Source organism: Antechinus flavipes, chromosome 2 (genome assembly GCF_016432865.1).
Source record: "Antechinus flavipes isolate AdamAnt ecotype Samford, QLD, Australia chromosome 2, AdamAnt_v2, whole genome shotgun sequence".
Classification (NCBI taxonomy): Eukaryota; Metazoa; Chordata; class Mammalia; order Dasyuromorphia; family Dasyuridae; genus Antechinus; species Antechinus flavipes.
Window position 1 is genome coordinate 403,840,869 of NC_067399.1, and position 15,556 is coordinate 403,856,424.

Below are 15,556 nucleotides of genomic sequence, written 5' to 3' on the forward strand. Positions count from 1 at the left end.
ATAAGTTGTAGAAGTACTTTGTAAACTGTTATACAAATGGATGGTGATGTTATTATTGGATGTCAGTTAAGTGCCAAGTAAATACAAGTAATAGAGAAGTTCAAGCATGTAAAATTTTATTGATAAACAAGGAAATCAAACAAAGTGATCTCTAAGGTCCCTTCCAGTTCTAGCAGTCTGTCTTCTCTTCTTTAGGTGTCCATTCCTGTTTCTGGCTTTTCTAGTACCATTGAATGAGTTATTTTTACCATTTTGTACCTTCTTTCCATAAAGTAGAAGTAGCAATTATTGTTGTGATTAATATTATATTTAATGTCAATCACTATGCTTGGGAGAAATATTATACAAGATTATCCAGCACATTTACTCAGAAAAGTAGGTTGGACAGGTAACAGAGAGACAACGAGAATTTTACTTTAGTACCCACAAAATTTAATGAGCCAGAAGGCCTCCTGCCATGAAGAGTTGGTCATATATGGAGTATTTCTGAAAAGACAAGAATAGGAGTTTTATTCAGTGATATTTGGATTGGTTTCTGATCTGCATCCCTGGAGGAAGTGCTCATACTCACGACAGATTTACCAAAATATTTTACTGTATTGTTAACATATAGGAATTGTCTTTGGGAAAAGTTTGGAAGGAAGGTTCTGAATAATTGAATACTGGGGGAGGTGGGAAGAAGGATTCCTTTCGCTGTTTTCTGAAGGTCATATGACCTGCGGGAGGCAGCCCTCTCTCAGGGCCTTTTTTCACACATCTGTAAAAAACTTAGGTGATCCCTAGATTGGCTTCAATTCTTAAGTGCTTTTCTATGCTGAAAGATAATTTAGTGATAACCATATTATTATTGCTTTTTCATGGACTATCATATTTTCATGAGAATGTCTATCAGCTCTTGACAGGAAATCAGTCCTTCACCTTAGACAAATTCAACTGAAAAGTACTCTTAAAGGAAATTGAAACTGGATTTTTTTTTTCAAGAATTAATGTGACTTTCAAATCCACCCTTTCTCACCAGTCTGACTAGCAAAAATCAGCTCGTTCACTAATTTCTCAGTAACCATAAGCATCTTAGTTCCTTTTTTCTCACCCTGGTTTATTCTTCTGATAGATGGGGGGGATTGAACCAAGATCCTGACAGTCTTATGTTCTAAGACTTCTGGCACTGCCATTTAATAATTAAGAGGATACAAAAATTTTCCCTGCCCCCAAGCAGAAAAGGTATTGGCATAAGAATTAGCTTAATTTATGAGGAACCATTACTTTGTTCCAACTTTCATTACTTCTTGGGTCTAAATGGAACTAAGTTACCAACTGATTCATTCAGACATTGAGATGTGGAACCAAACTCAGCTACTCCTGTGATGTCCTGTGAGTGGCCTGTGGCCCAGAAGTGAAAGAATGTCAAGGAATTTGACTATGAACTCTGCTATAGCTGTTTCCAGGAAAAGAATTTTTAAAAATGACTTTTGGGTTATATCTGCCTTGACTGTTTAACTTTGGCTAATATTTGTCTCCCTGGCAAAGTAGTTAGAATTCTGGTTGCTGAGCACTTATGAATCGCCTTCTATGTGGAGGAAGTTGTTGAGTAAAGTCATTGTACAGGAAGCTGCAGTCATTCAACTTAGCTGTCATTCAAAACCCTTTCAGCAGTTCCACACCTTAGAATCCCAATAGTCTTAGATACACAGGATTACATTAAAGCTACCAGGTCCATATTGCCCAGGTCATCAAGAATGCTTATAACTAGAGCAATCCACTTAAAGGAAAAGAAAGTTTTCTGTTTTTTGTTGCTAAATCACTTTGTTACTAAATAGCTCTATGTGTAACCTTGGGGAAATTTTCTTCCCTGATAAGAGTAGGTTAATTGGTTCTTGAGGTCCCCTCCATTTCTAATACTTGGTTCTCAAAGCAGTGGATCTCAATCTGAGGGCTTAACTTTTTTGTCAAGTCTGCAAATTAACACACAAACCTGTAAGTAATCTTTCTGTAGACTGAATTGGTTTGTCTCATATATGTTTTAAAAATAATAGTGCTTTTCTTCCCAATATGTATAGAGATGATGATTAATGAAGTACAGATCCATTAAGTCTTACTGAATTTATGGTAGCTTTCTGACATTTGTTTTCTCATGGATATTAATAGCACAACTACTATCATGTATTATCTTGAAATTTTCATACTCAAAAAGGTTGGGAACATTATTTAAAGTTCCCATATTCCTTGTCCTAATTCTCCTAATTGACCTTCCACAATTTATTACAATAATAGAACATAATAATGGCTGTTGTTTCCATCATGATTCATAGCGTCCAAAAGATTATATATGCATTATCTCCTTGATTTTCACAAAAATTTTGTGAGGCAACAGGACAGTTATTGTTTTTCCCATTTTATAGATGCAGAAAGTAGAGATTCAAAAAGTAAAATGACTTTTCTAAGGCTACATTGCTATTGAGTGACTCAAGCAGAATTTTCCCTTTCCCCAAAGGAAAACAAAGCCAAAAATGGAACAGAATTTCTATTATTAACCAGGAAATTACTTGAAGTGAATCACCTTTCACAGTCTGTGGCACATAGTAAATGCTTAATATATATTTGTTGAACTGAATGGAATAGAACTACAATTCTTGCCAACCCTTTAGAAGGTTTAATGCTTTGGACTTGTTTGGCTAATGTAAATTTAATAAATTGGAAACTGTTAATTTTATTGGCCTCTTAGAGACTTTCCAAACTCTAGTCTGACAAAAGTGATTGGCTCTTCCTACTCTTTATTTGCTCCCCAATCATGAAGTCACAGGGTACAATAATAAATTACAATAACGGCATCCATTGGAGAAAATCATTGTCTACGCAAATCACTTGAGTGAAGGAAAAGTTATTGTGATAGGATTTTGGCTCCAAATAAGTTCTCCTACTTTGAAAATATAACTTGTTGGCTTGACTTTGACAGTAATCTAACAATAAGAGGTTGTTGAGGGTAGTGTTTTTCTAACTTTCCTTCATTCTCTACTTTTCCCCTTTCCCACCCATTCTCTAAATTGGCTCAATCTATAATTGCATTTTTCTAAGGCCCAGGGTACACTGAATCATATATAAATGATGCCCCTTACTCTCTCTGTGAGGGAGGGACAGGTCCCTTCACTTCTTGAAGATTGGATTATAAGGTCTCTTGTCCAGCTGTAAACCTAGAAATCTGTAGCCTTACACTATGCTTTCTGTCATCCCAGTAACTTTGCCCTAGAGGTCCCTATTCCCCACTTTCTCTCTAGTTTTCCAGTTTCACCTTCACTTTCTGGAGTTCCTGGATTCCTTTGTTGTTGGTCCTTCATTCTAGACAAGAAACAGTGACATCAGGAGGGTGATATCTTGACTTGCAAGTAAATTGAATTAAGTGAGGCAAGGCTGTGCAAAGTCACCAGTTTCACACTCTCCTCCACAGTCATCTGAGTCCAGTGTATGACATAATACAGAATGACTGATGATGGAAACTTAGCTCAATTACCACTTTCTGCAGGAGGGGCCAGTCTCAAAGGAAAGGTGCAACTCCTAACACCCTCCTCTCTAAGATTCTTTTTATTTGATTTGCTTGTGCTTGTATATATTTACATTTATATTTTTTTGTCTTCCCAATAAAATAAAAGCTTCATGATGGCAGAAACTGTTTCAATTTTATATTTGTCTTAGCACAATAACTGGCAAAGAGGATATTTAATAAATGCTTGTTGATTTGATTTGTTGACTCAAAGTCAAGCTCACTAGCATATAATTTGCAACCTATGCTTCTTGAAAATCATAACATTAGCTTTCTTTAGTCCTTTCTCATTTCTCCCATTCATCAAGATCCATCAGATATCATTGAAAATTGCTCAGCAGTCATATTCATCCTTTCTTTCAGCACCTTGGGATAAAGTTCATTCAAGCTTGGTAACTAGAAGTCATTGAGAGCAATTGGATTCTTCTTATTTTGAATTTAAATTCCCTATTAACCATTTTTGTTCTAATTCAGGAACTATTCTCTTTAACAAAGAAAATGGGAGCAAAATAATTAAGTGAAGATAACCTCTTACTCTCATCCATTTTCATCACTCTGAACAGACCTTTCCCTTCTTTGGTCTTCCCCTTTTTCTAGTATGTTAGTATTTCAGTGGATCTGCATGGTGATTATTGCAGATCCTCCTCCACTAGTGCAGGAAAGCAATCCATCCATCTATCTATTAGTCAGTCATTAAGCAATTATTAAGCCATCCACACTTTTCTTGCCTCTGTCCTCCAAAAAATTGGCTAGAGGAACTCCAAACAAGGCACTGGGAGCCTTCTTCTAAACCTTTTCAATATGCTTTGGTGGGGCACTTGAGTGTTCTATCTCATTCCATTACATAAACAACCTACCTTCTTTGCCAGTCATTTTCCAGATGAAATCCTTTATGTCATTTCCTGCTGCAGCCTATTTATGCCTACCACATGATTCTCCATTGCTTTTTGGTTCACTCTCAAATTTGATTCTTCAGAGACTGTTTTGTCCCATGATTGGTAGCCATAGGATATCATTATAATGGTGTTTTTTTTTAATGGGTTTGTGTATCAGGAACATGCTTAGTATTATTGAAAACAGCAGAATTTCCCAAATATAAGCCAACCCACCCTTTTCTTCCTTCTAAATTTTGAACCCAGTTCCTTCTTTATTTGTAGTACCTACCCTAAATATAAACTAATGGTTTAACCCAATGAGCTTTCCATTACTATAGTCTTCCATAGTGTAGACAATAGACATCCTTCATCAATTCATTTCTGCCTATTCAGGTTGGTAGACTGAAGTCTTTTAAATGGTTCAGAATCTGAGGGAGTTCTATAGTATTTTGGAGTTTGAGGCAATCAACAAAATATCAGCCAGAAAAATAGGAGCAAGGGTGTACCTGGGGCAAGGGTGAGAGTGACTTCAACCAAATAGAGAATCCTTCTTTCACTTCATTTTCATCACTTTGTATTAGATAGTCTTCATGTATTAGATAGTCTTCACCTTTAGCAAGCATATTTCCTTGTTTTATGCCTCCTTGATTGAACAAAATTATCTTTATTATTATATTATTACATCAAAGAATTTATTACAGATATATGCCTGACAGACACTTTTTTTGAAGGAAATACTTGAAAACATTTGGTTCTACTGAATCAAATATCTTTTTAAATAATAAACCAAACAAGATCCTATATATCTTTATATCTTATAGTTACTTGCATAATTGAAGTTTTGATCTGCTTTGGAAAAATTTTTGAAAGCATATCTATATCTTTTTCATACTTAAATGTGTGATATAATAATAAATATATTTATGTAATATAATCGTGTAACATTTTTATAAAGAATTTATGGAGGTGGAGCAGTAGGTGGGATAGGTAGGATAGAGTACCAGCCCTGGCGTCATTAGGCCCTGAATTCAAATCCAGCCTTAGACACTTATTAGCTGTGGGCTGCTGGGCAAGTCACTTAATCTCAATTGCCTCCAAGTTAAAAAAAAAAAAAATTGTGCATAATCGACATGCATCATTACTTATTGATATTTTTTATTACCTTTTTTCAGTATACTTTGCTTGATTTTCAGTTACTTAAGGGAGTGTACAGAGAAAGCAAATCTGTCAGAGAGATTCATGGTTTGGCCTTTGTTCAGAATTAGGCCTGCAGAGTTAGGACAAGAATCTAGAGGTCTTTTCCAAGTAGTGAATTGCTAAGACTCTGTGATTGTTGATGTCTGGATTTCAAGATAAAAATCTAAGCAAGTACTGTTTCTTTAAAGAAAAAAAAACATCTAGACTTCTAAGCCACATGAAGCTCTAGGAAGGATTAAAAAAATAAACTGGTAATTAGGAATCTCATCCAGAGATTCATATTTTCTATTTCTACTTTCTCTTTCCTTCTCTCCTCTCCCTCTTCTCTCCCTCATAGGTATGGATGTGTGGAGGCCGAATGGAGGACATTCCCTGTTCCAGAGTAGGTCACATCTACAGGAAATATATCCCCTACAAGATCCCTACAGGAGTCAGCCTGGCCCGGGTAAGATGTTGATTTTGCCAGGAGGAACCCAGGGTAGGAGAGTAAATCTCTGAATTTTATTTTTTATTCTAAACTTCCCAAAAAAATAAAATAAAATAAACACTTCCATATCCATAATTTAAAAAACTGTAAAGGCTATACTAGAATTATATGTGTCTATTTTGTAGAACCTATTTTCTTAGGAATTCTCTCAAGCCTGAGCTTAGTCCAAGCTTTGCCACAACTCACCTCAAGACTTTCTTCAAATCTTAAATCTCTCTACATATGCTCATATCAGTTGGACCAGGGTTGATGACAGAACTCAAATCCAAAGGGAATTTGATAGGCCAGACTACAAAGCAAAATCTATTAAGATGCCATTTCATAGAAGAAATGTAAAGCCCCACAGTTGACTTCAAAAAAGCTGTTTTACAAGTACAATTTAAAAAGGCACGACTGAGCAACAGTTTGTATGGGGGGAAAAAAATCGGGGGATTTCTGTGAACTGCAAATTCAATAGGAGTCAGCAATGTCACATGGCAGCCAGAAAGACCTATTCAGTCTGAGGTGCTATTCAGAGACATAGGATCCAGATTGTGGTCAGGGGTACTAAAGGAGCCTTCTATGCTAAGAAGAGCTTAGTTTGGAGAAGAGAAGACTTAATAAGGGCGTGGTGGCCATCTTCAAATATTTAAAGGTCTGTCGTGTAGAAGAAGGATTTCCGCTTGATCCAGAGATAAACCAAGGTGTGTCCTTCCCCCAGGTTCCTTGAGAAAACAAATGGACCTCTTAATTGAGATGTTTCAAAAAATATTCTTATTCATTTCACAATTTGGTCTAGATGACTTCTTGGGTCCCTTCCAGTCCTTTGGTTCCACAATACTGCAAAGTTACTATCCTTTTCTGGGCCACAATTTTTTCCTCTGAATTCAGAAATTAGTCCAAACCCCTCATTTTACAAAATGGGCAGCCTGAGGATATAGTGAGTTCCTTGTTTCTACAGTTTTCAAACATAATTTAGTTGTATAATAATAATAATAAAAGGTTTACAAAACACTTTATAAATATTCTTACTTTATTCTCAAAACAAAGGGAGTAATACTATTATTATCCCCATTTTATAGATAAGGAAACTGAGGCAAATAAGCAATTTCAACTTTAACTGAAGTTAAGTGATTTGCCCAATTAGTGTCTGAGGCCAGATTTGAATTCTGATGCGATTAACTCCAGTCCAGCACTCTACCCACTGGGTTACCCAACAGCCTCTACTTGTCAAGGACGTTGTGATGAGGATTCTTATCCAGATAGGTTAACTCGATGATCTTTGAAATATTTACAGTGTATGTGCAGGGTGTGTGAGTGTGTGTGTGTGTGTGTGTGTGTGTGTGTGTGTGTGTGAAATACTTTAATGAAAGGCCCCATGGTATATAGGGGGAAGAGAAAAACTATGTCAGAAAACATAGCTATCATCCCAGTCAAGTTGCCAAAGATGAGATCAGCTGGGCGACCATAGGCAAGTAAGTCATTGCTGTTTCCTCATCTGTAAAATGGAGCTAATACCTGTACTACCTGTCTCAAGATTGCCAAGGGAATAGAAATGCAAGTTATTCACTATTCTCCCAGATGCCTGCTTGCTCCGAGTGACCTCCCCCATTTGCCATTCCTGAAGAACAAGTGCCATCTCCTAGTTAGCTGAGCTCCATGCAAAGAGAATTGTCATTGTTGCCTGGCCAGGGCCTCCCCTCGTCAAGGTTCAATCCTCAGGTAACATCCTAGGATCCCCAGAGTGAGGGCCTTCCACCAATGCTCCAGTTTAACCACTTTGGCCAAGTTCAGGTTCTCCTCAATACCTTTCTATCCAATAGAAACACTTCTGCGCCCTCTAGTGTCATAGGATTATAGTGACCGCACCAGCCACTGAAGAAAAAAGTTTCATTCACCAGCCAAGGCCAAGTGAGATTTGAGAATAGAACACCCAGTTCCAAGGAACTTGAAGAGACTAGTTTGTCTCTCCCCATGTTACCAGCAGCACTCCCTCTGAGAGCATTCTAATTTAATTTACCTCATCCCGCATTTATGTAGCACGACTTTTAGATAGACTACCAAGTGAACTGCAATACAGACCCTCTCCACAAGGAACCTGTCACCTGTTTCAGAGAGAGGAATTTCTGCTCATAGTAAAGGAGAACTTGCCAATGAGTGGAGCTATTCACAGGTCAAATGAGCTTCCTCAGGAGAGGAAAACTTCATTTTTGAAGGTCTTTAGGTACATCCTGGATCACCACTTCTCAGGATGTGGTCCAAGGGATTCCTGGTCAACTACAGGTTGGACCAGCGGTGTCCCAATATTTTTTCCATCAGGAAGTCTCAGATTCCAAAACTGAGGCTAAGTTTGGAGCATATGGCTCTTAGAAGAAACCTGGGAAATGAAAGATCACTTTTTCCCAAAGGAAGCCTGGAACTTTCATGGAAGAAGTAGATTTTGGGAAAAAAGCAAGAAATATCAACCAAGAGTAACAATTTAGGGGCTATCCATTCCAATTAGATAAGGGCTCATTTTTTAAGGAAAGCTTACCGTGATTTGTCAGTTTTTTGTTTAACAATACTGACTGCCATTCTCTTATAGAATCATTTGGAAGTAACCTCAAAACATAGACTTGCCAAATCTCAGGCTCAGGTGTGGGAAGACATAGTCCAACTTTTCCTCAAACAGAAAATCCCTATGCAACATATCTGACAAAAGCTGGTCATCCAGCCTTTGACTAAAGAACTCCCACAGATGGGTTATCTGCTTCCTCTTCAGGGAGCCTGTTACAGTCTGGGACAGCTAAGTTTTAGCAAGTTTTTTCTTTATATTGAAATCTGTGTTCCCTTGACTTCCATCCACGCTGACCCTAGTTCTCTGTAGGACCACACAGTAGAACTCCAATATCTCTTCCAAATGATATCCAAAGCTCCTATCATTTGTTCTGTTCTCTTTGCTAACCATCTTCCAATGTCCTGAAGCAAAATTTAGGCCAGTTTCCCCTTGGTTTACCTACCCTAGACTAGAATACTCCTTTCAAGTTTAAACCTGATTAGTAATTTATAATTCTTTTCAGCTTCCTTCAGTCTTAGGAGGCTGTGACTGTTCCAGTTCTGAAATCCTTTTTGTTAACTCTCCTTTCACGTTCTTCCTGATTTCCTTCCATTACTCCTCCCATCTCTGCTCTTTTTCCATCTTTCTATCTCTCTCTCTCTTTCTCTGACTCTATCTTTCTTTCTCATTCTCTCTGTCTCTCCTCTCTCCTTCTGTCTCTCTTCTTTCTTCCTCTCATCTTCTTCTCTCTTATCTCTCTGTCTATAATCTTCTTCATATGCTCAGTGCCCTCATTTGTGCTCCTTTTTAGATGCCATTTCAAAGTGTTCTGGCTCATATTTTTCCATCACACTAACTAAAACTGTTGGAGAGTTTTTCACAGACATCATAGCCCTAAGATAAAAGGATAATGGTCCAAAAGTGAAATTTCAGGAATTAACTAGAATGTGGGGAAGAATAAGGCCTTTTCTGCATCCCTGAAGTAGCAGCACTGAAGTAATTGGCTCTTAATAATAGTTGCTCTTTCCTACAGCACCTATGACTTACAAGGTGTTTTCTTCACAATACTCATAGAAATAGGTGGTTCAAGTATTATCCCATTTAACAGATGAACAGACTGAGACTTAGAAAGGTGAAAGGATTTCTACAAGATCAAACAGCTGTGCTTTTTCTGTACTATTTTTTAGAATAAGGTTGGCTCTTGAAATCTTCCCACGAATTCTGCAAAATAAGAATATCTGTGTAGACCAGCTCAATCTTTGCTCCCCCAAGAGCCTAACATTCTCTTCCTTCTATATCTTTTCTTCCAGAATCTGAAACGAGTGGCAGAGGTGTGGATGGATGAATATGCAGAATACATTTACCAACGCCTTCCAGAATACCGCCATCTCTCCACAGGGGATGTCACTGCCCAAAAGGATCTCCGAAACCACTTAAACTGCAAAAGCTTCAAGTGGTTCATGACTGAAATTGCCTGGGATCTGCCTAGGTATTATCCTCCAGTGGAGCCTGCAGCAGCTGCCTGGGGAGAGGTGAGTTTTGAGGAGTGAAGGAGGAAGAGAATGTTTAGTTTTTTTCATTTCATTAAAGCAGAGAACTCAGAGCTGAAAGGAAAGATTCTTTCCTCCTACCTATCCCTACTACTTAGGTAAAATAATTTTACATGTTAAACCACTGAGTCCCAAAGAAATGGTGACCAAGATCTAACAAACAAGTAATAAGGCAGTTGTCAAAGGAAGAGCTAATATGCCTAATTTAATTTGGTTATATACCCTTGCAATTTTACTCTGAATTACAAATTCACATTCTCAAGGTGAGGCAGTGATCTAATGGGTATCCAAAGTCAAATCCTAATCCTGGCCATGTGACTAGAGCAATTCACCTTACTTTTTGGAGCCTCACTTTTTCCAGTCTATAAAATGGCACTATTACTACTTGTTCTTTCCTTTCCTCCTAAGGATTCTCTGAAAATAAAATAAGATGATTAGATGATGTGTGTGTAAATATTGTAGAAATAAAAATATAGCTTTAAACTTCTTGAAGACAGAGAATTTTTTTCTTAAATTTTCCTGCATATTGGGCACAGGAAATTTAGAAGCATCAAATAAATAAATAAAATCATAGGCTATTAAATCTAGAAAAGTCCTTAGCACATAATATAATTATCTCTTCCAAATAATGGGGGTTATAGGCACAGCATTCCCTCAATCTGGAAAATCCTTGTAGAATTCTTTGGCCCTCCCTTCATACCACAGAAGTCTAGTTTTTTGTCTTTTTTTATGGCATGTTCATACCACTTTATTGTAAAATTTGAGTATATTTGTGTTATTTAACCATAAAATATGTTGATATTATACAATACTACACACACTATTTATGCATTTCTGAGTTTCTAAATTTTTTCTATGTCCCCTGCTGACTTTTGTTTGTCATCCAGAGCTTCCACAAAATTCCTATTTAATTTCTTATGCTGACCCACAATATATTGAAACTTCAATGGGGAAAGTTGTATTGTGGAAAGGATAACTACACAGAGAATTTCAGGGTTAGAAGAAATCACATAAAAGTTAAAAAAAAAATTTTATATATGTTAGATCTGGAAAGGAACTTAGAGTTTATTTCCTTCTGGTTGATTAGCTCACTGCTATTCCCTTTATTCTGAAAAGGACACAGGCCCCAGAGGCTATAATTTGTCCAAGGTTGGTCTTCAGTTTAGGAGAGGAGCTAGGACCCAAATTCAGATGTCCTGCTCTTTTTACTATAATAAGATGCCTCGGTGCAGGGATTCTTAACTTTTTTTAATGTCATGAACCTCTTTGGCAATCTGGTTAAATTTATGGAACCCTTCTCAGAATAATGGGGACTTGTTAAGGTTTATAATTGAAGGAAATGCTAAGTTTCCATTAGACGTTAAGGGAAATGAAGGTGTGATTTATTTTCCCATCCAAATTCACTTGAAATCTATCCATAAACCCCAGGTTAAGAGCCCCTACATTAGGGAATGGAAGGACACAGATGATTCCTTAAATAGTTTCTTTGATCCTGGTTTAATTGAATTTTCCTTTAATGAGAAATGAAGAACAGTACCATAAAATTAAGTCAAGCTTGAATTAACCCATATTGATGGTCCCCTTTCCTCCACCTATCCTTGGGGTTCATGTTATCTTGCTCCATTTTTTCCTGGAAAGTTTTAACTGGTCCTTTGGCCCTTAAGCAATATGTATACAGAACTCTCTTTACCATTTCAGATCCGCAATGTAGGAACCCAGCTGTGTATAGGCACAAAACATGGTGCCCCGGGTTCCCCTCTGAGATTAGAAAGCTGCGTCAAAGGCCGAGCGGAGGCAGCATGGAGTAATGTGCAGGTAACCCTCCCTTATGGGGACCTCAGACATCTAGGCACTCCCTATTAGACTGTAGAATTCCTCTTCTTCAGTCCTGTAATGCCAGAGGCCAGAGTTCCAAGTAATTATGCCAGTGCTTTCTAAATCACATCTGAAGGAGAAGAGGAAGAACAGTGGGAATGAATGGGAGGGCCCAGAGAGAGAAGTAATGGAAGAACCATAATGTATTACAGATACTAAATATGAACACAAAAGAGCCTAGGGCAAGTCTCTGGAGCAGTTCCAGTATTCAATAATCAATTCCCCAGACAGAAAACAGGGACTTGATTAACACCTTCTATGGCGCTAGAAAAGAGACTCAAATCCACAGACCTGCATATGCATTGATCTATAAGAAGAATTAAATATCCTCAAAAGGACAGCTTTAGTACATTTTCAAAGATGAAAATAATAAATTAAACTAATTAAAGTCTAAAAATAGAGTATTTAAGTGTCCCCAACAAGCGCTGTCAATAAAGGAATAAACCCAAGTCTTCTCACAGATAGAATAATATTTGAATCTTGGAGTCTTACACCTTGAAAGAAACCTTAGAAAATAACATGTAGAATATTCAAACTAAAAGCATCCTTAGAACAAAGCATGAAAGAACTGAAAAAGACATTATGAAGTTTCTAGTTCAACTCCCTAAAAGAGAAAAATGAATCTCAGAAAAGGGAAGTGACTGGCCAACAAGATGGAAAAATCCTAAGTGCAGTCCTGGAAGACAAAAAAAGACACCAAGGGATTGAGCTAGTGATCGCTATAATTATATTAATACCATGAGTCAGATGTATATATTCGGTTAGGCCAAACCAACCCACACCTCAACTGTATTAGGCAGTATGCAGCAAGCATTCTAATCCTGTTGGTCCCCATGGGAGTGCTTCTTTAAGTGCTGTTTATATTTATATTATTGGAGTCATTGGTTCTCCTTGATATATTTCCAACCTGCATCAGTGCATAAATCTTCCCATGTTTCTCTGAACTCTTTATAGTTATCATTTATTACAGAGCAATAATATTCCATTACATTCATATGTCACAATTTGTTAGACCAGTTGATGAATGTACACTTCTTTCCCCTAACTTTTTGTCACAGTTATTTCTTAAGAAGCCTCTAGCTTCCTGCCAGCATCTTCAGGATGTTGTCCTTTGTATTCCATACCATCAGCAAATTACCTGTCCAGTCTTTGAAATAAAAATGTATTGTTTTCTTAAAGAAATAATTTGTACATAACAGAAGTTCACAGTTTCATATACAGTCTTATTTTTCTATTCTTTGTATATAGAATGGTTCATGTTTGCTGCTATTTAGCAAGCTTGCTATTTAAGCTTATAATAAAAGAGAAAATTTAAGTTTTAGAATTATCCATATTTGACAAAAACATTTGTTACTGCCATGTATAATCAAGCCCAGGCCTAACTCCTATGACAGACTTGGGATCACAGTGGCACAATAAGGTATTGGAGTGCTCTTTTTCCTGTCCTTATCATAATGAAAGTAGTTATGACTGTGTATTTACAGGTGTTTACCTTCAGTTGGAGAGAAGATATCCGTCCTGGAGATCCCCAACACACCAAGAAGTTTTGTTTCGACACTATCTCCCACAGCAGTCCTGTGACACTCTATGATTGTCATGGCATGAAAGGAAACCAGCTTTGGAAATATGTAAATGTAAGAGTAGAAGCTATGTAATTCCCAGCCATCCTCCCCTTATTACCAATTTAAGTTGTGTTGAATTCTCATGCTTTGCATAGAGCTAGTATAAGACATCTATAAAAATCATATTATCTTTAATAATAATAGATCAGATTAATACAGGTATTAAAATACAGTATGATACAAGACACATTTATTGAGTGTCTATTGTGTGCAGACTACTGTGCTAGGCTCTGGAGACACCCTTGCCCTGATAAAGTTTGTAATCTAGCATTTGGATAAGTCACAAGTGCAGATAATCAGAATAAATAACCTCATGTGCCATATGTTAAAACAAAGTCCTCTGTGAGATCTAAGTACAGAGGTTATTATCAGTGCTAGGAGTACAGCTGGTCAGGGCAGGCTTCCCGAGAGAGTTGGCAAAGTGTTTGCCCATATGATCTTGTTTGAGCCTCCCACCATCCCCCATAAAGTGGGTGGTACAGGTATACTGGGTCTCCATTTTACAGATAAGGAAATGAAAATTTGAGGGAGTCAGAAAAACAGAAAGACCTGCCCAGGATTATGCAGCTGGTAAGTGCTCTGGCAGATCCTCAAGCCAAGTTCCCCGATTCCATCTAGTGCACTGAATGCTAACCAAGCTAACCAAGCATCTAGTAACGGAATGTCACTACAAGACATTCTCCAAGGAGGAGTATTGGGTATAGTTCAAGATATAGTGGTGAGACCAGTAAATTTTCAGTGAGTAGACGAGTTCAAATCACATCACTTCCCTTCTTGAGCTTCAAAATGGGAATAATAATCTTTGTGCTCCAGTTCTTTATAAATTGTAAAATACTTAACAGTATCAGTAGCATTATTTATGCTGGCCTTGGCATTGTTTAATCATAGTAACATTATAAGTAGAGACCTGAAGAAGATATTGATTAATTATACAATATGATGTCTGAATACATTTAAAGGAGATTGGGGGAATGGTAAGGGACCTCCAAGAAACTAGGGTTTCCTGTTGAAGCATTAACTATCCAGGGAAACATCTGCTTTTGAACAGCAGAAGTTTTGTTCATCTAATGTTCTTGAAACACTAGATGAAATTGAACTATTGGATCTCTTAGTCACTTTGCTTATCAGACATCTTCTCAGTAGCTCTCTGAGAATCACTAAGAGGAGCTTGCTCCAATGTTGGAGGGCACAAGGTCATCTCATTAGGTTGAAACAGGTAAAGTGACAGTCCAGGGCCACACAAGTTGGTGGCAGAATTGGGACCAGAACCTCAGGTCTTCTGACTCATATTTCAGTGTTTTTTTCCACTACACAGAAATGGCTTAGGAAACAGATAGAAAAGTATGTCTGCCTTGCCTGAGTTTGAAGATAGTAGTTCTTTCTCTTTACAGCAGTACTGGGTTGTTCATTATGTCCCACCTTTCCCTCCTATCCTTTGTTTTAAAGCAAATTCTGTTTTATAATCTCTGTTTTCCAGGACAAGACTCTATATCATCCTGTCAGTGGTAGCTGTATGGACTGTACTGAGAGTGATCACAGGGTCTTCATGAATACTTGCAACCCATCATCTCCCACACAGCAATGGATATTTCAGTACACAAACTCAACTGTCCTGGAAAAATTCAACAAGAACTCTGACCTATAATCATAGCAAATAACTATGTGTGCCTGTGTGTGTGTGTGTGTGTGTGTGTGTGTGTGTATATATATATATATATATATATACATATATATGTGTGTGTGTGTGTGTGTATACATATGTATATCATGCACACACTCCCCTAAACACACATGCACACATATTACAACTATTTTTTTTAATTGGTGAAGGAAAGAGATTTTTTTAAAGGAATAATTTTTTTAAAACACAATTAATGTCCCAGGAAATATCTCCAGAGGT

The 15,556-nt window shown here is 37.3% G+C and overlaps 1 protein-coding gene across 1 annotated transcript in view; it reads left to right on the forward strand.

The window, feature by feature from the left end:
- GALNT10 (polypeptide N-acetylgalactosaminyltransferase 10) overlaps nt 1-15,332 on the forward strand; it is a 153,700-nt gene extending 138,368 nt beyond the window's left edge. Inside the window, exons 8-12 of the mRNA XM_051978760.1 lie at nt 5,945-6,052; nt 9,920-10,141; nt 11,858-11,974; nt 13,519-13,668; nt 15,134-15,332. Of these exons, the coding sequence (XP_051834720.1) occupies nt 5,945-6,052; nt 9,920-10,141; nt 11,858-11,974; nt 13,519-13,668; nt 15,134-15,301 (765 nt within the window). The 3' untranslated portion in view covers nt 15,302-15,332. The remainder of the gene's footprint in view (nt 1-5,944; nt 6,053-9,919; nt 10,142-11,857; nt 11,975-13,518; nt 13,669-15,133) is intronic.
- The last annotated feature ends 224 nt before the right edge of the window (nt 15,333-15,556 follow it).